Source organism: Pan troglodytes, chromosome 4 (genome assembly GCF_028858775.2).
Source record: "Pan troglodytes isolate AG18354 chromosome 4, NHGRI_mPanTro3-v2.0_pri, whole genome shotgun sequence".
Classification (NCBI taxonomy): domain Eukaryota; kingdom Metazoa; phylum Chordata; class Mammalia; order Primates; family Hominidae; genus Pan; species Pan troglodytes.
The window spans coordinates 20,607,063-20,633,172 of NC_072402.2; the positions used below are offsets into that span (position 1 = coordinate 20,607,063).

General features: G+C 34.9%; 1 protein-coding gene across 2 annotated transcripts in view; it reads left to right on the forward strand.

Moving 5' to 3' along the window:
- Positions 1-26,110, forward strand: part of SKIC3 (SKI3 subunit of superkiller complex) — a 97,612-nt gene that overhangs the window by 44,483 nt on the left and 27,019 nt on the right. For both annotated transcript variants that reach the window (XM_016952993.3, XM_063811106.1), the window contains 17 exons: positions 27-203; positions 289-433; positions 599-677; positions 763-824; positions 940-996; positions 2,429-2,497; positions 3,703-3,777; positions 4,731-4,872; positions 7,670-7,763; positions 10,348-10,425; positions 13,410-13,534; positions 14,344-14,467; positions 18,760-18,981; positions 19,857-19,929; positions 22,326-22,379; positions 22,550-22,661; positions 25,956-26,084. In XM_016952993.3, the coding sequence (XP_016808482.2) occupies positions 27-203; positions 289-433; positions 599-677; positions 763-824; positions 940-996; positions 2,429-2,497; positions 3,703-3,777; positions 4,731-4,872; positions 7,670-7,763; positions 10,348-10,425; positions 13,410-13,534; positions 14,344-14,467; positions 18,760-18,981; positions 19,857-19,929; positions 22,326-22,379; positions 22,550-22,661; positions 25,956-26,084 (1,817 nt within the window). The remainder of the gene's footprint in view (positions 1-26; positions 204-288; positions 434-598; positions 678-762; positions 825-939; positions 997-2,428; positions 2,498-3,702; positions 3,778-4,730; positions 4,873-7,669; positions 7,764-10,347; positions 10,426-13,409; positions 13,535-14,343; positions 14,468-18,759; positions 18,982-19,856; positions 19,930-22,325; positions 22,380-22,549; positions 22,662-25,955; positions 26,085-26,110) is intronic.

Here is a 26,110-nt window from a genome sequence, read left to right on the forward strand (position 1 = left end):
AAGAATCACAATGTTTCTTTTTTTAGTGCTCTACAGCATCGAGCTGATGTGTCCTGCCTCTGGAAGCTAGCTGGGGATGCTTGTACCTGTCTGTATGCTGTCTCACCATCTAAAGTGAATGTTCATGTTTTAGGAGTCCTTCTAGGTCAGAAAGAAGGAAAACAAGTATTAAAGAAAAATGAGCTCCTCCACCTTGGAGGAAGGTAATTTGCAAAGATTGCCAGTTAATAACATTTGAATTGAATTAAGGCATTGTAACAAAAAACATTCACTTTTATATTCCCATAGGTGTTATGGTCGTGCATTAAAACTGATGTCTACATCTAATACATGGTGTGACCTTGGAATTAATTATTATCGCCAAGCACAACATCTAGCAGAAACAGGCAGCAACATGAATGATCTTAAGGAGTTGCTGGAGAAATCTTTACATGTATGGTATAAATAAATTTTTTATAAACTTTTTCAAAAACATAATGCTTTTCTCGAAGTTGTTTTGGATGAAGTAAATAGTGTTTTCACATAAAACCACATATATCTTGATATACATGCTGCTATTCCAAGAAATAAAAATTAATCTAATTTAACTTCTTTTCAGTGTCTGAAAAAAGCAGTGAGACTCGACAGTAATAATCACTTATACTGGAATGCTCTTGGTGTGGTTGCATGTTACAGTGGTGAGAATTGAGTAACACTTCAATATTTTTAGAAGATTGTGTATTTCAAACAAAGTTCAGTTTCATCAAGTTTTGTATTTTTCAGGTATTGGAAATTATGCCCTTGCTCAGCACTGTTTCATCAAATCAATCCAGTCAGAACAAATTGTGAGTATTCTATGTGTCTATGAAAAAGAACTTCAAAATTTAGTATTACTAATTTTCTGAGACTTTCAACTAGACAAGGGGCCTATTTTAAGAAAAAAAATGTTATGTTTTTTAGAATGCTGTTGCATGGACCAACTTGGGAGTGTTATACCTCACAAATGAAAATATTGAGGTAAATATGTTGCCTGTCTGTCATATTTAAAACAAAGAATGTTTTCTATGTTATTGTCTCCTCAATAGCTCAGCTCCTTGTGGAGAAATGTTTTTGCACATCGTTATCTAGCCAGTATGCTCTCCAGTATGCTAGTTAATTGATGATATTCAATTTATGTCAAATAATTAATGTGTAAGATTTATTTTCCTTTTTATGACCTTCAAGAAACTTCTGGTTTTGTGATTATGTTGGTTTTTCATTTAGAGATTAAAACAGTTCGATTCTGAATCAATTCAGCATTTTTTTAAATCTGTACACATGTAAGAGAAGTCCTATGTAGATAGTGTTGGAGGTGGAGTGGATGAGCACAAGGGAGACAGTTAGTACTCTCTAGCAGCTTAAATTTAACCTTTCTTGGATGCTTTACATTTTGGCTTTAGTAGATATTAATCTCTTTAAATAGCAAGTGTAATTTGTCATACTTGAGCAATTATACCTTAGGCAATTAGAACTAAAGTGACTGGGAGTATGTTTATAGGTCATGTTTGGAAAGTTTCCATAAATCTGTAGGTAATACCATGTCTGAACTGTTTTGTGTTTCAGCCGGTATATTGAATCTCATCCCAAAAAGCTTTCTCAATATTCTCAAGGATACATTAAGTCCCTGCAAAAAAGACTGGATTTAGAAAATTGTAAATAGATTGAAGAAAATATTAATTTGGATTTTAAAATACATGAACTTTTTTTAATTTAAATAAAACAATGTCTTAATAAGCTATGGATGTGGTTTTATTGTAGCATGGGATAGTTTTTGCCCATGAGCTTACTTTTTAAAAATAGGAAAAATAAGACTGTTTCTTGCCATACATAGATTGTTGAGAAAATAGTATAAAGCAGTATGTAATAAAAAGTTATTTTTTGTAGCAGAAAAAAAGCATCCAAGTTAATGTGTCCAAATTAGATATTTTTGAAGTTTCCTGATTGCTTAATGCAGAATTAAGTTGTTGATCACTCCTTCTCTAGTAGCAGGTATATACATCTCTAGGACTTCATTGGTTAGGACTTCATTGGTTGTGAGTTCTTATCCTCCCAGTTAAGCTAAAAGAAAGGGGAATAGATAGCCTTATTTAATCATTGCCTTCAAACCTATGGCTATCTAATGGATGGATGATTGGTTGGTTAAAAGTTCTGCAGATGACAAGGTAGAACCCTTTTTTGCTAGGGTTCAGAACTCCTAACCTGGGGAGAAATCTGTTGCACCCAGCAGTGTTCTAGAACTGTGTAGTTAAAACACTGCTTTAAGCATTGCTAATTATGCTTAAATAGTGAAATTTTATGTTCATACATATTTATGATGAGAGGTTTGACTTATTTTATGCTTTTTAAACATAAGCGGTTTAATAAGTTTATAAAATGACTTGCTGTAATATTTTTTGCCTTTTTTTCCTAGCAAGCTCATGAAGCTTTCAAAATGGCCCAATCCCTTGATCCATCTTATTTAATGTGCTGGATTGGACAAGTAAGAAATATAACATATAGTTACTAATAAGCTTGTTGATATCAATAACTGACTAATATGCATAACAGTGATAATAATGGTAACGGATAGCATTTGAGGGCTTACTTTGTGCCAGTCACTGTGCTTAGCTCTTTGTATACACTATTTCAGTTAATCTATCAATCATCAATTCTTTGAGATATGGTTGATGTTATACTCTCTTTATAGTTGTGGAAATAGAAACTCAGAGCTCCTAAGTGTCATTCCTAAGGCCACGTAGCTTGTAAGGATTTAACTCTGACTTGGGGGGCCTTTGAACACTTACCAGTCTGACATTACTGTGCCTAAAAAATAAACCCAGAACTCTATTGTTTAACTCACATTACAAAGAAAATGCACATTTACAAAGATCATTTTGAATATTATGTTTCTGTAAAATCTTCATATTTGGTTTGTCACTTGTTTATGAGTATTCTTTCCTCCCCCAAATTCAGATTTTTGTACTGCCAAATAGGAATCAGGATACTTTGTTACTAGTCTGAGTCTGTTACCTACTGATTTTTTTTTCTTTTTTTACCTTAGCATATCACTTTTCTGGATTTTAATTTTCTTACCTGAAAAAGAAGGGGATTAGACTGAGTGGCCTCGAAGTTCTTGCCTGGTTGAGAAATTATAATGAATTAGTAAGCAGTCAGTTGCTTATCAGAAAATTATTAATCAGGGTTTAGAGATCTTTTGTTGTATTTTAGACTCTTGGGCCTAATTCTAGTTAATTGGTGAAGCAAGCAGAGCTAGAAAGGCAAACTCCTGTTCCCATTCACTGTGGTAGCATCTGGGGGCAGTGGCGTTACTATACTAGCCTCTGTGTCAGCCATTGAACCCAGGGAGTCCAAGAATTTGCATTCTAACTGCTCCCAAGTGATGATTATGAGGCTGGTCCAAGGGACCTCACTTCGCGTAGTACTGCTCTAGCTCAGTAGATCTTAGATGATTATCAGAATCACTTTTTAATTTTTATTTTAAAAGTATTTTTGGTTTTAAAAATAATTTATTTTAGCAGGTAACTGGAAGATTTAGTTAAAATAATAACAATAGAAGTGAAAAACTTAGGTTAACTTTGCTTTTAAGCTCAGCTAGTAAACCTTTGGTTCTTCTAGACAGTTTCATTTTGTATTATTGTTACTGCCTTTTAAACACATTAAGAGTCTGTTTTTTTCCTTTTATAGGCTCTTATTGCTGAGGCAGTTGGAAGTTATGACACCATGGATCTTTTCAGGCACACTACAGAACTAAATATGCATGTAAGAATCTGAACATTCTTCTTGAGGATTCATTAATGAGAAAAGTGTTATCCTTGTTAAGGGAATGAATAGATATTGGGCTAGGCATAGTGGCTTATGCCTGTAATCCCAGTGATTTGGGATGCCAAGGCAGGAGGATTGCTTGAGGCCAGCCTGGACAATATAGCAAGACCCCGTCTCTTAAAAAAAAAATTAAAAATTAGCTAGGTATGATGGCGTATACCTGTAGTCCTAGCTACTCAGGAGGCTGAGGCAGGAGGATTGAGTCCTGGAGTTTCAGGATACAGTGAGCTATGATCATGCCATTGCACTCCAGCCTGGGCAACAGAGCAAGATTCTGTCTCTAAGAAACGGAAAAAGAAAATGAATAGATAGTGGTATTAGATGTTAATGACATCAGTTGTTTTTATTCTTTATTATTTCTTAGAAACAGATTAGTTGTCTTGAATTAAAGAACTACCGTTTTTCTTTTTTCTACAACTTTCAAGAGCTGGTGAAGAAATGACGTTGAGATTTAATAGATATAGTAGCAGTCATATATTAATAGAATAGAAACTGAGACTCTAGGAAAAAGATAGACATGAGATAAGGAGTAGGCATGGTAGACATTTCTAGATTATTTATGAAAATGTTTTAGAATTCATTTTTTTTTTTTTGGTCTGACCTTTGGCAATGGTGCTGAGGAAGGGAAAGCCAGCCCATCAGGCAAGGCTCTGTTTTCTGCATTTTATCCCGTTTGATTCTTCTCGTTAGGATTGGAGCAAATAATTTCAATATGTTCTTTGCTGTGTTTTATCATAGTGACCCTTCATTTAAAGGTACTTTTAACAATTGACTTAAAGAACATTGAGATGTGATATTTATTGTATTGAAGTGCATTGTTTTACTTCTTATTATAATTTTAATTGACACATTTATTATCCTATGTCTGCTTAACGTTGGCTTTTTTAAAGACCGAAGGAGCATTAGGTTATGCGTATTGGGTCTGCACAACATTGCAAGATAAAAGCAACAGAGAAACAGAGCTGTACCAGTACAACATCCTCCAGATGAATGCTATTCCAGCAGCACAAGTTATTTTGAATAAATATGTAGGTAAGGTACCTGTTATATAATAGCAAAATATTTGAGTAACTATTGAAATAATTTAAATAATTTAAAAAATTAATTCATTTCAAATTAAATATTGGTGTTCTTTAAGACATGAATTTGCCTTCTTTTTGCAACAGCGAAGCAGTCTTTACTTTGTAAACTTTAATAAAGGCTTTTGAAGAAAGATAAAAATTGTTACCTAATGATGCAAGAAAAAAGTAATTTCCTTGTTATAGTGGAGAGTGTATTAGGCTTTAGTACACTCTCCACTATACACTATACACTATACACTAGAACAGTTGCTGCTGTTCTCGCTTTGCCTTTAACTTTCTCTGCAGTCTTAGGCCAAGTGTTTTACCACCCTTAACTTCTGTTTACTCCCTGGATAGTGGATATAACAATACCTGGATTGTAGAGTTGTGAGAACTAGATGAGATAATATAAATGAAGTGCCAAACCCAGTGCCTTTAGCTTCCCCACTTAACACCTAATTTTTCTTGAAGATATTGGGAAGATACATTTAGGTTTAGGAAGTTGACAGAGTGGTGAAATTTTATTAACCATCTGTTGTAATAATTCCGTCTTTTTAAATAAAACTACCATTGGGTTTTAATCTCTGCTCCACCACTTAGTAGCCTTGACTGAAACCTTGGGCATGCTACCAAAATTCTCAACAGGAAAGTATTTATTGCTTAGTGTTTAAACAAGATGATTTGTACAAAATGTTATGCAGGGTGCCTGGCATATCCTAGATGCTCAAGAAATGTTAGTTTCATTAACTTTTGACAAAATGCTAATAAAGAAGCAAGGAGTTTAAGCAAGAATACTGAAAACAGTAAATATTGGCAGTCAAATAATATAAAGAATCAGATAAATAGTGAAAAACAGGAGAGAAAATGCCACACTGTAGATATTGTGGGGATTGTGGCACTCTGCATGCATTTAGCCTGAGGCACTAGACTAGGCAATTAATTTACAAACGTCAGCACTTAGGGGGGGTTTGCCTTAGGGTGGGTGTGGCATGTGAAGGCATGGATCTCCTCATGCTTATTTTGTATTTATTTATTTATTTTTTGAGACGGAGTCTCGCTCTGTCACCCAGGCTAGAGTGCAGTGGCGCAATCTCGGCTCACTGCAACTTCACCTCCCAGGTTCAAGCCATTCTCTTGCCTTAGCCTTCCGATTAGCAGGTAGGCATTACAGGTGCGTGCCACCACGCCCGGCTAATTTTTTGTATTTTTAATAGAGGTGGGGTTTCACCGTATTAGCCAGGATGGTCTCAATCTCCTGACCTGGTGATCCACCCGCCTCGGCCTCCCAAAGTGCTGGGATTACAGGCGTGAGCCACTGTACCTGGCCCTCATGCTTATTATGACTCAATTTTGTTGACTCTTTCTTTTGTGACTTTAAGGATTTTTCAAGAATAACTTTGACTATTTGATTTTAACCTTAGTTGTTGATCTTAGAACCTAACAATCACAAAAGATATGGTTACAGTGTACTTTGTTAAATAATCTAAAGGATTTGAAGGCTTACTTTCCACTACTACTTTTAAGTACATTAGATCAGATACGTTTCTTTTTCTACATTTTACCTTCATAGATAGGTAATCACCCAATGGGTTCACTTTTCCCACTGCCTAGACAGAGCCAATATATCAAGACAGGGGAATTGCAATAGAAAAAGAGTAATTCACGCAGAGCCGGCTGTGTGGAGGACTAGAGTTTTATTATTACCGAAATCAGTCTCCCCGAACAAGCATTTGGGGATCAGCATTTTTAAGAATAATTTGGTGGATGGTGGTGGGCAGGCAGTGAGTAGGGAGTGCTGATTAGTTGGGTCGGAGATGAAATCATAGGGAGTTGAAGCTGTCTTCTTGCACAGTCAGTTCCTGGGTGGGGGCCACAAGATCAGATGAGCCAGTTTATCAATCTGGGTGATGCCAGCTGATCCATCAAGTGCAGGCTCTGAATAGTGATATTATCCCCAGGAGCAATTTGGGGAGGGTCAGAATCTTGTAGCCTCCAGCTGTATGACTCCTAAACCATAATTAATCTTTTGACTAATTCAGTAGTCCTGCAAAGGCAGGTCTAGTCGCTAGGCAAGAAGGGGGTTTGTTTTGGGAAAGGGCTGTTGTCATCTTTGTTTCAAACTATAAACTATAAACCAAGTTCCTCCCAAAGTTAGTTTAGCCTGCGCCCAGGAATGAATGAGGACAGCGTGGAGGTTAGAAGCAAGGTGGAGTTAGGTTGGATTTCTGTCACTGTCTGAGTTATAATTTTGAAATGGTGGTTTCAGATACATTATGTTTTTTGACATTAAAATTTCAAAATACTGCACCGAAAGTACCAAACTTACCTTCTGTTTCTAGTGTACAATACTGACTTTATTTTTTTTAAATACATACATGTTGGAACAGAACCGCCAAGAGAAATTATTGCTAAATTTAATCACAGGAAGGCTTAAGTAATTAGCCAAAGAACTGAATATCTTTATAAATCTCATGACTGGTTTTAACAAGAACTATAATTTCAAGTTATTATACCTTTGGGCATAAGAATGTTTAAATTCTAAAATACAACTAAAAATCAAATATAACTATTAAACATTATTCAGTAATTAGAGTTAATAAAGTTTTTACTGACATATTATATTCAAGATAAAATCAGGCCACTATTCTTAACAGTGTGAGTGATCTCAAGAGGTAATCTGATATTTAAGATACTGAAAAAATAAAACGAATATTTTGTTAATACCATCAGTAGGCATATTTAAAATGAAGATATTTCTTATTTTCTAGAAAGAATTCAGAATTATGCCCCAGCTTTCACAATGTTGGGTTACTTAAACGAACATCTACAACTGAAAAAGGAAGCAGCAAATGCATACCAAAGGTAAACTACATTTAATTGTGATAGATGGAGGAGGAAGATGAGGGGAAGGGTTCCTGGAGACTCTCTGACTGGCCTGTGCGTTGGGAGAACCGGGTGAAGCCAGGGGAAGTTCACGCCATTTGCAGGTGGGGAGGAGCCTGGCCTCTTCAGTTCTTGGGTGCGTGGCCTGGAATCAATCTGTGAGATGTGGGCCTGTTAGCAGGAACCCCTCTCGCTTTGCTGAGAGGTTTTTTTTCTTTTTTCCTTTTCACCCAATAAATCCATTCCCCTCACCCTTCAGTGTGTCTGCGTGCCTAACTTTTCCTGGTTGTGTGACAAGGACCCGGTTTTAGCTGAACTAAGGAACAAAGTTCTACATCAATTGCAATGTTATCATTGTTTATCGGTTATCTTTTCAAATGTTAGTTTCATTCTCGGGAAAAAGGTACTAAATAATTGTTTTCACTCCTTTCCTGATGTTTCATTGTATACTATTATTACATCTTAGAAGATGAAAAGATGTGTTCCCAAATTTTCAGCTATATTTTGGTTTTTGTTGCTCATCTTAAGGAGGTGGGGTGGAGAAATTGAGAGAGAGAAATCAATAGAAAAGAAAGAAGAAACAAAACAAAAATCTCAGGTTTTTAGAAAAGTCTGTCTTTTAAGAACTTGTCTAGCTTTATTAGATTTGAACATGTGTTCAATGAGACAAGAAATGAGAACATTGTGATGTGTTTGTTTGAATGACTTTAATATCTACTATGTATTTATTTATTCATTTAATAAATATTTTTTGACTACTGCGTGCCAAGCAGTGTTCTTAGCACTGGCTATTTTGCAGTAAATTAAAAAAGACAAAGGCCCTGTTCTCATGGAGCATGTGTTCTGTGGCTGAAGAGACATGATAAGCTAATAAACATCTGTGATGATAGTAATTGCTAAGAAAGAAAATTAAAGTAGGGAAAAGGGCCAGAGAATGCAGGGCAGGAAGTGACATTTCAGGTGAGTTTAAGAATGGATAGATTTACTAAGGAGGCAGTTGAGGCCTGACTTCAGTGAACTGAGGCCACAAGCCACTTGTTTATCTAGGCAGGACCATTCTAGGCAGAACCATTCTAGGCAGAAGGAACAGCAAGAGAAGTGGAGAAGTGGAGGAGTGGATTTGGCATGTTTACAAAATAAGAAAGCCAGTGTGCTACAATGGAATGACCAGCTGGAGAGTGGTAGGGAATGAAATCTACATAAATTTCTATGTAAATTAATGGATAGGTGATAAGAAAATAACTATTGATCTCATGGCCAACTACTAGATGAAAAGTAAAAAGACCTGGTTGCCTAATCTCTGAGGCACATTATTGCCCTAAATCTAAATAAATATTTACAAGAAGCCTTGTCAGGTAAAAAATAATTGAGGTGTCCTGAATGCTTTGCCATATGCTTTTATGGATCTCTCCATAGTTCAAAGGAGTAATCACTAGATGGTACTGGAGCCTGTGTAATCAAGAAGTTATTTTTCCAGGTGTGTATGGAAAGAAGTATATGAAAATAAATGTATATGAAAAACCACTATTTTGCTTCTTTCAAAGCCAACAAACTTACCAGTAAACTGTATAAATATGACAGACTGCAATAGTGAGCAAGATTTTTAAACAGAGAAAACTAGGCAGCTAGGGTGTTTGCTATTTTTTTTTTTTTTTTTGGTACATATCGTTATTATTGCAGATATTGTGAATCTAACATTGGTTACACCTTAGGCTTAAAATGGCATCTCCACAGTCACTTGGGTGTATGTACCACTTTCTTGACTGATCATCACTGCTGTTTTCTGCTTTAAACAACTATTTGATGGTTGAAGCCACAAATTAGGCATAAATCTAAATAAGGGTATAGTTTTTCATCTCTATAATACTGTCTTTAGGCTTCTCTAGCAAATTCTTGTTTTTCATGCAACATCAGGGAGATAAAAAATCTTTCTTGGCTATTTCTCCCTAGCCAGTCGTCTTTAAATGGGAAAGAAAATAAAAACCAAAAATCTTGTTAAATATCCAACTCTTTTTAGTCGTTAAGACATTTCCCTGCCTGCCCATAGGGAACTGAGCATGAGAAGGAAATACACGTTGTCAGCAGGTTATTTATTCCAATCCTTGAGGGACTTCTAGTCCCTCAACTTACTTTTCTTTAAACATTTTTCTGTATGTACAAGCAAGGGCACATGAAAGCATTCAATTTCCTGGCTTCCTAACTCAAACTACTAATATATAAATAGTTTCAAGGGTGTTTTCTGTAAACTCCAAATATGTCAAAACTTTAAACTGTGACATAGTCATTTCCTATATTTAGATTTTTGGAATATTTAGAACTCAAATGTCATAAATGATTTCACTTACTAAGAGGTTATTTAGATGTTATTTTCCTGAAAGTCTAAAATCTAAATATATATAAGTGCTTTTGTGGTACCAACTTAATAAAATATGAATAAGCTATTGTAACTAGCACCAAAGAATTAGTAGAATTAAATGAACAAAAATCTGTGGATTCAGCTAAAGAGGAAGGTAACAGAATGCTATTGCACAGAGATAAATTAAAATACCTTTTTTTTTTTAAGGGCAATTTTGTTGTTACAGACTGCAGAAGACCAAGATACTTACAATGTTGCAATAAGAAATTACGGCAGATTGTTATGGTAAGCGTATTTTTTCTCCATTAATTTTATCAATTGATTGTATTTTTCTGGTGAAAGCTATGGGACTGGTGATATGCTGACTAGTTCCTAGAATACTGGTACATGTAGGATACATAATTTCCATAGAAACAGGCTCTGTTAACAGTTTCCTATACCTATAATGGTAACCAACCCCAGTGTGCTTTACGTGGAGCAGAGTTAGAACTCATGGTTTGTTGACTGGAGATGAGAACATTTGGAAGAGAGGTAGTGACTGTCTCTAACAGTAGAAGCCTCGTTAATTGGAAGAGGAATTAGATTTATTCTGATTTGCTATATATTATTAAACCAGGGAGGGACATTAGGGGTCCAGTAACCCCTTTGAAATAGTACACAAAAATTGTTGTGTGGGTACCTTTTGGGGATGGGGAAGGAGCTCTATATCTTGCCTCAGTTTTTCAGAGACTTCTAACTCTAAAAAAGAATAAAAGAAAGAAAGATTAACCAATTGTTTTAGAGGGTAGAACTAGGACCAGAGAATAGAAGTATTGTAGGAGGAAGGTTTTTGATTCAAGTTAAGGCAGCATCCTAGAGCTGCCCTAAAGTTGAATGGTACAGTTTGAAAAACACTGTTAGAACTATACTTTGATGTCTTAGGATTAGTGCTACATCTTTTAAGGAGCTACCTGGCAGACCTTAGGTAGCCAGTTATTTTCTTTTATAATTGTGTACCTGAATTATATCCAAAATTGGAAAATTGAACTGTTCTGACTGCCTCTCCTTTCAATTATTTTAAACTGTTAAATTTAAAAGTTGAAAAAAATACTTAAAAGTTGATAGAGCTGTCAGTTCCAAGATTTTGTTGAAGCAGAGGACAGATATTGTATAGAATAAAGTATCTGTTCTTTTTAGTTTTGATGTTTTATATAATCTAAGTACTAATGTAAGTATTTTAGAAGAAAATATATACCTTCCACTGAAAACAGATTTTTTTTAAGTTTACTTTTATTATGAAATGTATGAAATGTGCAAACATGCAGTAAGTAATAGAATCATTTAATGAAAAGTCACCAATCAAATTATATCTTAAAATTCTGTCAGCTTGCTTCAGGTTACTTTTTCTTTTTTTTTTTTTTTTTTTGGGATGGAGTCTCGCGCTGTTGCCCAAGCTGGAGTGCAGTGGCGCGATCTTGGCTCACTGCAACCTCCACCTCCGGGGTTCAAGAGATTCTCCTGCCTCAGCCTCCCGAGTAGCTGGAATTACAGGTGCCCACCACCATGCCCAGCTAATTTTTTGCATTTTTAGTAGAGACGGAGTTTCACCGTGTTGGCCAGGCTGGTCTCGAACTCCTGACCTCGTGATTCGCCCACCTTGGCCTCCCAAGGTGCTGGAATTACAGGCGTGAGCCACCGTGCCCGGCCTTCAGTTTACTTTTTCCAAAAAAATTTCAGATAGATTTGTTAAAGCACCCACATTCCCTTCTGTAGTTCCATTATTTTCTACACAAAAGCACGCACATCTTAGAAGATAGTGTTCATTTAAAGAAATACTTTTAATATATATGTATGTATCCAAAAACAATCTGAGGTAGTCGTCTTTCCTTTATCAAAATTTGAGTATTGATTTTATAATTCCTTTCACCTTTATAAAACTTATTTAGAAGTGAAGGTTGCCTATATTTTTAGCCCCCATTCATATCCTCCAAGATTAAAAAGATTTTATAAAAAGATTTCCACAACACATTAAAAATAAAAACAGATTCAGGTTATAGTGATGGATACCGGAAAGAAGAATCTCAAAGATATAGTGTTTCTCTTCAGATGATGGCAGTTGAGCTTATACAAGTTCCTTTTATCTTTAGGCAAAAACAAGTCATTTTTCTGTTATTAATAAGTATTGCACTTTAGTATATATTACAGTTTATATTTTCCTCCCTCTTTTGTTTTTAAGATGAAGTTTCTCTCTTGTCGCCCAGGCTGGAGTGCAGTGATGCAATCTCAGCTCATTGCAACCTCCGCCTCCCGGGTTCAAGTGATGCTCCTGCCTCAGCCTCTCCAGTAGCTGGAATTACAGGCACCCACCACCATGCCCGGGTAATTTTTGTATTTTTTTTTTATTAGAGACGGGGTTTCATCATGTTGGCCAGGCTGGTCTTGAACTCCTGACCTCAAGTGATGCCCCTGTCTTGGCCTCCCAAAGTGCTGGGATTACAGGTGTGAGCCACTGTGCCCGGCCTCCTCTCCCTTAAACACAAAGAAGAATAATATGTTGTTTGTGGAATTTTAGTGTATCTGTATGCCCTCCAAAAAAGAAAAAAAAAATGCGCAGATAAACAGTTTACACAAAAGATAGGTTTGATTCTGACTAGGCATTTTATGACTTGTTAAGCTTGGCAAAGATGCTAGAATCATACTCATAGGGTAATATTTAATTAAGTATTCAGCTTAAAAAAATTAGAGATCCGTATTAAAGTCAACTTGAAATTATTTTTATAATTTGGGATTTTAATTAAAGCTTGTTAAAAAAAAAAAAGAGACACTTCGTAATTTAGTAGACCACTATAAAAAAGGAAGTACACATGAAATTATCAAAAGAAACTTAGTGTAAATTTTTTTTTTTGAGACCAGTCTTGTTCTGTCTTGCCCAGGCTGGAGTGCAGTGGCACAATCTCGGCTCACTACAACCTCTGCCTCCTGGGTTCAAACAATTCTCCTGCCTCAGCCTCCTGAACAGCTAGGATTATTGGCATGTGCCACCACGTCGGGCTAATTTTTGTATTTTTAGTAGAGACGGGGTTTCACCATGTTGGCCAGGCTGGTCTCGAGCTCCTGACCTTGTGATCCACCCCCTCCCCCCACCCCCCGCCTGGGCCTCCCAAAGTGCTGGGATTACAGATGTGAGCCACCGCGTCCGGCCCAACTTAGTGTAATTATATCTCAGTATTTTGATGATACACACCAGAATTACTTTTGATATTAAAAGTAAGTTGTGCTTTACTTCTTAGTTCCATTGGTGAATATGATAAAGCTATCCAGGCTTTTAAGTCAACACCCCTTGAAGAGTTAGAAGACATCATAGGTTTTGCATTGGCTTTATTCATGAAGGGGCTTTATAAAGAGAGCAGCAAAGGTAAGTATATTGCTCTAAAGCTAAGGACACATTTAGAGTCGAGTTTAATCATGATGAGCATACATACAGAAAGATGTAATAATGAGATGGGTGGGGGTTGCAATGTTTATTAAAGTCTGACTAGGAGTCAGCAGCGATACTAGGCACTTTTTTATCTGTTACCTCATTTAGAATGTTATTATGATGAATAGTCTTTATAGTAGTGTTATGAGCTGAGTATTCATTATACAGATGAGGAAACTGGGGCCCAAGATCACTTATGGCAAATAATGTGACTTAGCATTTGAAAACAAATGTTTACTACTCTACACTGCTTAGATGTTAATTTCTGATAAATGAAAACCTCAACCATTGTTAGTAATAGATTTTGATTTCTCCAAATATGTTATATGATGCATTTTCACATATATGGGCTTAGCCCACATGTGTATAGAGCGTTGAAATATCTACTGCTTGATGCAGTTGCTGGGCTGCACGTGGACGTTTTGGTGATATCTCAGTGGCTGCAGGCCTCTGCTTCTGACCCAAGTTGGCTCTTAAAGACTGTGACCTAGATCCCCATATAGATTCCGAACGTAGAAGTTAGGGATTGTCACATAATAATCCTAATGATACCTCAGAATCACCTTGGAACAGTGAAAACAAGTTAGATTATTATAAATTCTTATTCTATCTGCTTGAGAACAGGAGAATACAAAGATATAATTGTATTTAGACCTTTCTGAAAAATTTGGAAAGGAAAAATCCCATGCTTCATCAATCAGGATGGCTTTTATATTGTTTTGTTTGTTTTCACTTCTATGTAACAGCCTATGAGAGAGCCTTGTCTATTGTTGAATCAGAGCAAGACAAAGCCCATATCTTGACAGCTCTGGCAATAACTGAATATAAACAAGGAAAAATGGATGTAGCCAAGACATTGCTATTTAAATGGTATGTATAGTTGACATCAACACTTAACATGACCAGATACTTAGATATTTGGGTTGAGAATTGGAGCAATGTAAGTTCTTCATGTTTTAGGAACTTTTGGGTGAACAAAAGGGATTGGGCCCACCTGGTTCTGAATTGATAGTCACAGGTAGAGCTACAGATTGTGATTTAATTCTTATCCCTTGATCTATTGCATTCTTCGAAACTGTCCATTACTCTGTTGCATATTATTTGTTTTTTTAAAAGAGAAACTGATCACCTGATAATTAGTATCTTAAAATTTTAATGAAGATAGTTGTAATGAAGCCTTGTCTTTTGGCTTCTTGGATTCCCAAAGAGATATTTTCTTCTTTCCTTTTCAAGATAACCTGTTAAAAGGTTCATTTAAAGGTAAATCTTTTTAAAAATGTGTAACAAAACTTAAAACTATTTCTGTGTTTTTGGAGTAGGTTAATAAAATAACGACCTGTGTTATTTGTGGTTACTTATATAATACTTTTTAACTTCACTGAAGATTAGTTTTTTGAAAAGTGACCTGAATTCCTTCACAAGCAGTAGTGATTAATGTATGCTATTAAACAGTGGCCTCAGTGAATGTTTTATTGGCATTTTTGAGTGATACCAATCTTCATGGTACAGAGATATCCTCCCATTGCAAAAAGCTTATATCCTTGCCTCCCACCCACTAAGTGCTAATATTAGCACTCCTCAGTCATTGTGACATCAAAAAAATTGCCTCTGTAACTACCCCATCTCCAAAGGTGGGGGGATGGAGATGGTTAGATTGTACTGGTTGAGAACCAGTTCTATAGGATAAACTTTACATTTGTTTATTTGATGTAATGCCTTTGTCCTATCCTGTGCCATTACAGTCATTTCCTTGTCTAATAAATAAGCAATTTTTTTCTTCCTCTTTGCTGGTTAGGAAAAACCAACCCATTTAAAAGAAAATCCTGTCACTTTACATGGCTATATCATTTTAACATGTATCTATCGTTATATATAACATGTTCCAAGAACTTAAATTTGCAAATGGCTTGGTGACAAGAATCATAGATACTCATGATTACTGCAGTTATCAAGGGCAAAAGTAACCCCATATTAGAGTCATTAGATTAGTCTTTGGTTATTGCTTAAGACAGGAAATGAAAGTGGGGAAAAAAATATATATATACAATCTTGTTTTTCTTTTTTTCCCCTTCTCCTATGTGAAGGAAAACCTTTACCCCGATGTTTTATGTTGTTGGATCCAAGCCTAGGTTTTTTGTTTTTTTATGTTTCTTTCTTTGTTTTTGATTTTCTGCCTGTCTTCACCCAAACTTGACACTACCAACTGCTTCCACCTCTACCCATTGGCATTATTTTGTTTGATTTTCATTCTATGAAAAAGTTCAGTTCCTTAGTCTATATTGCTGTTGTTTGGCATTCATATGTTGTGAACTGAGCAGTGTACTAGACACTGATTTAAGGGGAATAGGATTAAGTTCATTATGGGAAAAAAGTCTGGTTACCAACTTTATAGACTGTGATAATAAGTAACCATGTGTAAAATCCTTAGAACATGGTAAAAGACAACATACAGATATTGAGCATTCAGCACGTGTTTGCTTAATACTAGAATGTAGTCATTTCAGTCATAATTTAGATTTTGTTTATTAGTAAGTATTAAAGTAGGTAGATTTTTTTCCTTTAAGCAAGGCACAAAGTAGAATTTCTTTTTTTTGTCATCAATATTGAAATTTATATTTTACTATCTGCTTTTTGGCTTTTTTAGTTGTACCCATTAGCCATGTGGTTATTTGCTAGACATGACACTGACTGACATACTTCCATATTTGGACACATGTGTATTAACTCTTATTGTAAAAAGAGTTACTATAGATACTTTAAGTAAGCTGTTTACTTCAGAACTGCCTCAGAAAATTCATGATTTGATACCTGTTTGTCAAAATGAAGTACAAAACTTTTAATTTCCCCCTTCCAAAAATAGTCCAAAGACGTAATGGTAGATATGTGACATTTTATAATGTTATAAATATTTCTGTTATATTTCAGTGAGCATTGTTTAAAACTTAGACCTGCTAAATTATTAATTTGTTATATAGGGTCATTTAAATGAAAAGTGATTAAAATATATCTTTCCTACATTGCCATCTACAAAACATCAGATATTACGGATGTTAGATTGCATCTCAGTGTTAAATCTTCACCGATAGATGTACTTATGTAAATAATGAAAATTCTACTTATAACTATAGAAGTGAATTGTGGACGTAAAATGGTTATGCCGTTTGGATAATGGCACTAGGCAGCATTTGTGTAATAACTAATGGCAAAAATTCATGGTTAGTGATGTATAAAATAAAATGTTCTCTGAGTAAAATATTCCCTTTATTAATGTTATAGAAGGGGAGATACAACAAGGAACTAACGATTTGTATGACAGTGTCAGATATTATTTTGATTTTGGTATTTCCTGTTTTGGTTTATTTGCATCTTAGAAGAGCATAATGACATTGTTTGATGAAGCCTAATTATGCTGGACTGTTTTGACCTGGTTTAACCCTTCTGGTAGGAATTTAGGGATGAAAACCAAATAGTCTTTGCCTCGAGTGATACTACACTCTAGAATTTCCGCTTTGGAGAATACTCAGTTCTAACTTGTGATTCCTGGTACAACAAACTTTATTTTTCTAGCCTAGCAAAGATCTAGAAGCAGAGGAATCCCAGCGCCTTTTAAAAGTTATTATGTGGTTTTCTTTTAAAAAGCTCCTGTTTTTGGAAAGTAGAATTTATGGGTACAACATCTGTTCATTATTTGCACATAAAATAAAACCACTTAAGTAAAAAAAAAAAAAGTTTTTAAAAAAATTCCTTTATTTTTATTACAGTATAGAATTCATAATAATTCTTATAAGTTTGGTTGTTAGTGGAGAGGTAAGATTTTCTTTATTTAAATTAACTGGGATTCCTAAACATTAATGAATTTTCCTCCATAAGGCTAAGTCAGATTTTATAGTTGAAAGAGGAAAAAAAATGCTAGATATTTACCTATAAAATGTAAATTATCCTTAAATTATAAAAATACTCGTTTGGAGTATAGTGGATATAGAGACAATTTGTACTTATTATGTAAAGTGCTGGTTTCAATACCATAGAGCAAATAGGACAAATCTTTATCAGAAAGATAAAAAACATTTTAATTGAAGAGTTTTTTTTATTATTTATACCTTCTAAGATTTTATTGGAACTCAACATTTTAGCAAAATTGTGCTAATTACTTACCTGGAACTGAAACTCAAAGAAGCTAATTTATATTTGTTTCTAAAACTTAGTGTATTAGTTCTCACACTGCTATAAGAAATACCTGAGACTGGGTAATTTACAGAGAAAAGAGGTTAAATTGGCTCAAGGTTCTGCAGGCTGTACAGGAAGTATGGCAGCATTGCTTCTGGGGCCGCCTTAGGAAACTTACAATCATGACAGGAAGTGAAGGGGAAGCAGGCATGTTTTACATGGCCAGAGCAGGAGGAAGAGAAAAGTGCTGCACACTTTTAAACAACCAGATCACGTGAGAATTCACTATACAGTACCAAATGGAGGTGGTGCTAAACCATTCATGAGAACTCTGCCTCATGATCCAATCACCTCCCACTAGACTCACCGCCAACACTGGGGATTACAATTCAACATGGAATTTGGGCGAAGACACAGGTCCAAACCATATCACTTAGATGTAATGACCAGAAAATAAGTTTGGCTTTTGTTGGTCTGTGAAAAGTCATTGATGCTTTTAACTGCTTCAGTCAGGGAAATTGCTATCTCTTAACCACCAAGAAATTTGCTTTTATATTAATCTTAAAGTTGAGTTTAGTTTGGTGACTCTTTATGTAAATTGCTTTTTATACTAAATAATGTTTTAATAGTTACAGATAAAGACTACTCTAGTCATAGGCCGGGCGCGGTGGCTCACGCCTGTAATCCCAGCACTTTGGGAGGCCGAGATGAGCGGATCACGAGGTCAGGAGATCGAGACCATCCTAGCTAACATGGTGAAACCCCGTCTCTACTAAAAATACAAAAATTTAGCCGGGCGTGATGGCGGGCGCCTGTAGTCCCAGCTACTCGGGAGGCTGAGGCAGGAGAATGGCGTGAACCTGGGAGGCGGAGCTTGCAGTGAGCCGAGATGGTGCCACTGCACTCCAGCCTGGGCGACAGAGCGAGACTCCGTCTCAAAAAAAAAAAAAAAAAAAAAAGACTAACTAATGGGTAATTTTAAAATATCTTTACAGCTCTATCTTAAAGGAACCAACCACAGAAAGCCTTCAAGCCCTGTGTGCTCTAGGGTTGGCAATGCAGGATGCTACATTGTCAAAAGCAGCACTTAATGAGTTACTGAAGCACATCAAACACAAAGACAGTAATTATCAGAGGTGCCTTCTTACATCAGCGATTTATGCACTCCAAGGCCACAGTGTGGCTGTGCAAAAACAAGTTTCTAAAGCTGTTCACAGGTAAATTCTGTATTTGTGAACTTGGAACCTAATTATACTTGATATGGTTGCATTTGACATTTGGACTTTATTAATACTATAAAATAAGGTAAGAATATACATTTGAAAACCAAACCCTGCTTTTATGAAATTTTACACAGGACCAGGTAACTGACTGTATATATTATTTTACCTATAAGGATTGTGGTTTTTTAATTCAATTGATAAATTTGGCCCTTAGGTTAAGGCCCAAACTTTGTTTTACTATTAAAGCTCTTAATTCCCAAGTTTGTAATATTCTTAGTCCGTTGTCTGGTACTGTCTAGATTGATGGTTTTAGTAATTTTCAGCCGTTTAAAGATTCATTAATTTCTTCAAAAGTTTAATAAAAGGAAGCTGTCATTAGTAGCAGTGGTTAATTATTATGTTTTATTTTTAGCAGTGAAGTGTCATGTCTGTAGTCTCTTTTCCTTTTAGAGTTCATTTTTATTAACAATCTTTGCTGGGTTTTTTTTTAGTTATTTTAATATAAAGCTTATTCCTTATGTCATTTTTATTAGTAGTCATCTTCCTGCCATGCAGTATTACTTATCCTATAATTTTTAATCTCTGTGTTTGAACACAGTGTGTTAAATTTCCTTAACTTTTCTTAATTATCTCATGACTTTATAATCATCCATTGTTGATTTTTTTCTTCTTCTTTTCATAAAGACTGTTGGTGTATATAGGTGATATAAAGTATGTTTTCTAAAAATACTTTCAACCAAACATGCGCAATTAATATGAACTTGTTTTAGATATTAAGAAAGGTTTTAAACTTAATAAATTGTTGGTTGCTTGTACATTTTGTGGTTAAAGTAACTTGTCCCTAAGCCTGCTACTTTTGATTCCTTTAGCAACCCTGGTGACCCTGCTCTTTGGTCTCTGTTGTCTCGAGTTGTTGCACAGTATGTTCAACGAAATGCAAAGGTAAAGTAATGTTTCAAATTCTAGCAAAAAGATAAAATAACTTGTGATATGGTAAATATGATAATTTTAAACTATGGCATTATTCTTCTGCAAGATAATTTATACAATGAAGAAAGTTCTGTTATTAACTAAATTTTCCATTAGTCATTCAACGAATACTAGACTGAGTTTTCTCCATGTATGGTTGCACTGTTCTAGATGTTGTGGGAGGTACAAAGAAGTACAAAGAAGTGGGAGCTACAAAGAAGTATGAAGATCTCTTTGAACACATGCAGATTATGTTAATGATATGTGATAAAGTAATGTAACACTGCCATATAGTAATCATTAGCTATGTGTTTTTGAATCCCAAAATATAATTTTATTTAAAATCAAGTTAAAGATAAGGCAGTAAGAACTAGAACACTGCTAATATACAAAAATGTAATTATAAATATGAAGTCACTGACACTCTATGAAGGATTATATACTATATTTTAGTTTGTAGCATCCAGATATTTTCAGGAGTCTATTCTTCTATTAACTTCTGTGGTTAATATATCCTCTCATAGTTCACTTCTCTAGTTGGTAAACATAATGGTAATAGCTAATGTTTTGAACACTTACCACGACTAATAATTCCAACATCTGAAGTCTGCAAGACCCACAGACTTGTTTGACGTCTGTGAGTCTTGTTCGTTATTCCTACTGATTTTCATTCTTGGTGGCTTTGTTTCTTTGTTTACCCAATTGTGTGTACTTGAAAATTATTTGTAGGAATAATTTGAGGCCTAGAATTAAGGTGCCTTTCTACAGAAATAATTTGTACTTGCTTCTGCTGGGTGCTTGGGAGGTCCATCAATCTGGGACTACGTTATACAAAGTTTAGAACTTGGGGTTTTTGGACAAAGCAGGCTACTTTGTGCTTGGGTTGCTAGTTCTTGAGACCTGGAGTAATTCTGATTCACCTTGAACCTTAGGGTGTGGCCTGTTGGGGTCTCAGCTTATTCTGATGTAGGTCTCCTCTATACTCCCCTCCTTGTGTTAACCTGGGCCTTAATTTTTGTCCTACTAGCCCATACATCCTTCAGGATTAAAATTAAAATTTGTTAGCATTTGGGCCAGGCATGGTGGCTCATGGCTATAATCCCAGCACTTTGGAAGGCCAAGGAGGGTGGATTACCTGAGGTCAGGAGTTCATGACCAGCCTGGCTAACATGGTAAAACCCCGTCTCTACTAAAAATACAAAAATTAGCTGGGCATGGTGGCGCACGCCTGTAGTCCCAGCTACTCGGGAGGCTGAGGCAGAAGAATCACTTGAACCTGGGAGGCGGAGGTTGCAGTGAGCCAAGATCGTGCCACCACACTCCAGCCTGGGTGACAGGGCAAGACTCCATCTATTAAAAAAAAAAGAAAGAAAGAAATTGTTAGTATTTGCAAATGGCAGAAGCGGCTTCCTTGCTCACTTGTCTCTCTGAATTCCAGTTTTCCCTTTCAGTTTTGGCCTGGTAAGTCCTTAATATCTTGTCAATTTTTCAGTGCTTTTAAGAATATGTTTTTAAAATCTTTTATCTCAGTGCTTTTCAAACTTTAATGTGCAACTGAAGTCACCTGGTGATCTTGTGAAAATGCAGCTTCTAATTCTGTAGGCTTGAGATGGGACCCAATATTCTGCACATCTAACAACCTCTTAGAGAGTGTGGACGCTGCAGATGCACAAGCCACAGTTTGATCAGCAGGGTTTTATTTCATGTTTTTAGTTATTTTTAGGAGTAAGTTGGCTCAAAGGACCTTGAAGACCATTGTTACTCGACTCCAAAATTACCTGAATAAAGTGCTTTATTATGTGTCAGCTGTCAGCATTTTTATAATCTCAACAGCCATTTGAAGTAGCTGCAATTATTTAAAGTTATAGATTTCAAATTGACCTAATGAAAACACTGTGATGCTATGTGTATTTTTCTTATTTTTAGTATTGAGTTGATTATTGAAGCAATGATGAGCTTCACGGTGCCTTGAGCTTTATTTATTTTACTAAAGTATGTAAGTTTTAAAAATACTATGTATTTTCATATAGTAAGCCATGTTAGTTTATCTTTGTGATCTCTCTCAGTCTTTATATTTTATATTGTTAGAAAATGTATACATTTCGTCGGTAAAATTATATAACTTTTGAACCTTCAAATGAATATTTTGAAAGTAGAGTTGGTCACAGTAGAAAAGATTTCCTTTCACAAGATTATTAGTCTTTTCAAACAGCAATAATAAATTGATACTTTTAAGAAGTTTAGGAGTTGTGAATGTGGTAAAACTGAACCTTTCCAGTGATTTAGTGGAAAGGTCTTATCAATCTTAATTTTTTCTTTTTCATGAAAGTTTTTGCATTTGTATAAATCATCAATATTTTCTGTTCTAGGGAGGTGTTGTAGCAGGAAATGTGGCTCATATTCTGGACTCAAATCATGGAAAGGTTAGTTTGTCCTAGTACAAAGGAAATGTTGAATGTATTAAATAATATTGATGAAGAAATAATAGTTTTCATAGTCTTAGGGATTATGTCATATCAAATAGAGTCTTTTAGTCAGTTTGAAAGAGAGGGAGCTATCAGGAAAATTGGCTAACATCTTTTCTCTTATTTAGAAGGCATTACTGTACACTGCGGTAAATCAGTTGGCTATGGGAAGCAGTTCAGCAGAAGATGAAAAAAATATTGCACTAAAGACCATTCAGAAGGCAGCTCTCCTTTCTCCAGGTGCATATAATATCTATTTCATTAATTCCAATTCTTTTTTTTTCTAAATACATATTTTGTAAGTGGGGGAAAAATCTTGCACACAATATATATTTTATTGGCATTGTTTATACCAGACAAAAATGTGCATAATTTAGATCTACAACAGGAGTTTGGGTGATTAAAGTATTTTGCACTATGTAAGTGTTTAATACAATATATAATGCTATCAGAAATGACTTTTTAAATTGATGCATTATAGATTTACATAGTTTCAAGGTGCGTGTGATAATTCAGTACATTTATATTCTTGAATTTAGAGTCTATCAATCTTGCATTTATTTGTGATTTATAGGAGCAAAGTTTATATTTCCATGAAATAAGGCAAAAGGGAATTTTAAGAAAATATTTCAAGATTTTGCATATCATTTGATTATCTGCTTTTGGCTACTGATTATTAAGAGAGCACCAATTATTGAAAGAGGCCTAAAGGAATGTCTGCTTAATGATACTTTATTACCTGGTACTGAAAATCTGAACTATACACATATTTTCAAGAAACAGTTTTATTTCCATTTTGCATCAATATGGTTTAAAGAGTTTTACCTATAGTTACTAAATTATTTAACATGCATATTTAGATATTTTTACGTGTAGTTAGCTTCTTGAAGGATGGGGATGTATCTTGTGTGGTAACTGTTAGAAATGCCACAGTTATGGCCTCACCTGAGCTAACTGTGTCATATGTAGGCTGTTGATCACAAAGGTACTGAGGAATGTTACTTAAGCGTGTTCCATCACCACTACTGGAAAAATGCCATAGAAGACTGGAATGTCTAGCAGTATAGGGTTATAAGGTATATTTTTACATAATATATTATTTTAAATATGAAATAATGTATTAAATGTATTCCCTTTTAACTCTTCAGATGTGTTAGATCAGAATGCTATTGCTTTTGCCTAAGCACTGTTGGGAAAAAAATTACACCAAGAACAAGTTCAATGTTATCTTCACAATAAATTGTAAACACCCTCATTAAGCTGCAAAATAGCTAACATTTCAGGGATTATTTTGTAAACTAAGTAAAAAAAGTCAATATTCTGTTGTTTATCTTTACTTTCATTTTGACATAGAAACAAAAAGAGACTAAACATTTTGATTTGTCTATGTTATATATATATTGGTAGGTTTTTTTATTTTTGGAGTTCTCAAGCAGATATTAGATAGACTTACTCTCAATAATTCTTATCATGGATCCAGAATGATAAAAGATCTATTAGCCTTTGATTGTGTAAGGACATAAACTTTAGAAAAGTGTGACTGCCCAGATTAGGTCCTCTCTAATGATCTCTGATGTTCCCAGATTATCTGGATAAATACATACTCAAGGAAGCAGAGACATCACATAAGATGCTAAAACAGTGACTGAGTGGCAGAGATGAGTGCCTGTTTGAGACTTGTCCTTAGAGTCCAATGAAAATGAATATAACTGTAGTTATGTGTAGTGGCTGTACACTTAGTCCTTGTAGATCTTTAGCTGTACAAAGCACAGTTTTGATAGATGCTATTCCAGGGAGTCTTGTCAGGAATTTAAAGATAATTCCAAGAATTTAGAACTGAATGGAAAAAAATCCAATTTCTGCTAGATTAGTGCTTCTGTGATACTAAAAGTTATTTTAGCAAGCTATATTTTAAAATTTTTAGGTTTGTAGTTTATATATTATCTTAGAGTCACTTTATTTTATAGGGAATTTGGGTTGCTGGTTATCTATGGAAGAGTTCATGGAAACAGTAATTATTTTGTGTTGTGATAGAAGAAATTGCTGCCAGCTATTGTCCATTCTCCAATCAGAAATCCGAACTATACAATACTGTAAGATCCCTAAAGTAGCTATCCCCTTAATCTTAGGATTAAGTTAATATTCAGAGATTGAGTCCACTTCAGTTGGAATCATAGAATTTAAGACCCTATGGCACCTCAGCTATTATCTAGTTGAGTTGTCTTGTTTTATAGGAAAATGAATCCTAAAGGAAGAACTACCACACATTAATTAGTGGCATGGCTAGACCTGAAACCCAGATCTAAGGCTGTCATGTGCCTTTCTTTATATAGTAATCAGATTTCATCATAAATTCTAGGAAATAGTCCCCATTTGTTTATTCTGGAATTTGATGATGTCTGTGTTCCTTAAAATAAGGTAGTTATTATTTGGAGCAGAAATTGTTTCATAATATGGAGGTATGCATTTAACTTTTTGTAAAAGTATTTGATCTGCATAAGATTTTAATGATTCTTGTAATTTTGTTGATTTTTGTACTTTTAGCAATAATACTGGTCACCTATAACTGAAGTAGATATATATTTCAGATATATGATAAGAAACATATACTGGGTGGGGTGGTCAGATAAGAAAAAATAGAAAACTAAAGCTAATAAGTATGATCAAGTGACTATATTGTTAACTAGCACCCCCTTGTGAGATATTAAAAGCATTCATTTGTTTTTTTAAGAGTAGCAGTACTAAAATATTAACTTGTTGAAGTAAACAGCAAAATAAGATTTATAAAAATAAATGACCAAACAAATGAAAATTAAAAACTTCTAAATTCCATATTCCCTTCACGTTTCTTTTTTTCACAGCTTTCTTAAAAAGAGAAGTCGTTATGCATAATCTTTTCTATGCATAAAAAGTTCCCTTCCAACTCACTGCTGTTGGACTTTTCTCCTTCTCCCTACCCTGAAGCTGCTGTGAAGGATGAAGGAAAGAAGAAAAGATCAAATGAATGAGGGATAGATAGTCATATAAATGCTTCACTTGGAATGATGAAGTGACTTTTCTGCTTGCCTATTAGAATATAATTAAAATCTTGAGCCTTTCCTTTGGCTTAAACTTTTCTTAAGAACTGAAAAATTGTGTTATCTTCCTTGTCCTAGGAATGAGTCTTTAAAACAGCAACTATTAAGTCATGAAGATGAGTGAGACTTGTCCTTGGTGTCCAGTGAAAGTGAATCTAATTGCCCTTTCCACAGTAATACAGCATTCTAGGCAGCTGAGCTAACCAGCCATGGATGAACAGCTTCATAGGATGTTTATCATTCTCTGATATGTTTGGAAAAATTGGCAAATCTGGAAAGATGAATGTAGCAATGTGTCTCTGAAAACAAGTGCAATTTAATTTTCCTTTGAGAAAGTGAAAATTTTTTTTAGATACAATTTTTTTTTAACTTGTAAACTCTTAATCTCATTTTTGATAGTTGTTAAGCAACATGTTGATTTTAACAAGACTTATCACTGTGTATTTCCTGTTTTCAGGTGATCCTGCTATCTGGGCTGGGCTAATGGCAGCCTGTCACGCTGAGGATAAACTGGCCTTAGTGAACAACACTCAGCCAAAGAGGATAGATTTATACTTGGCACTGTTATCTGCTGTTTCTGCTTCAAGTAAGTTTTAAAAAGCATCTTTTACA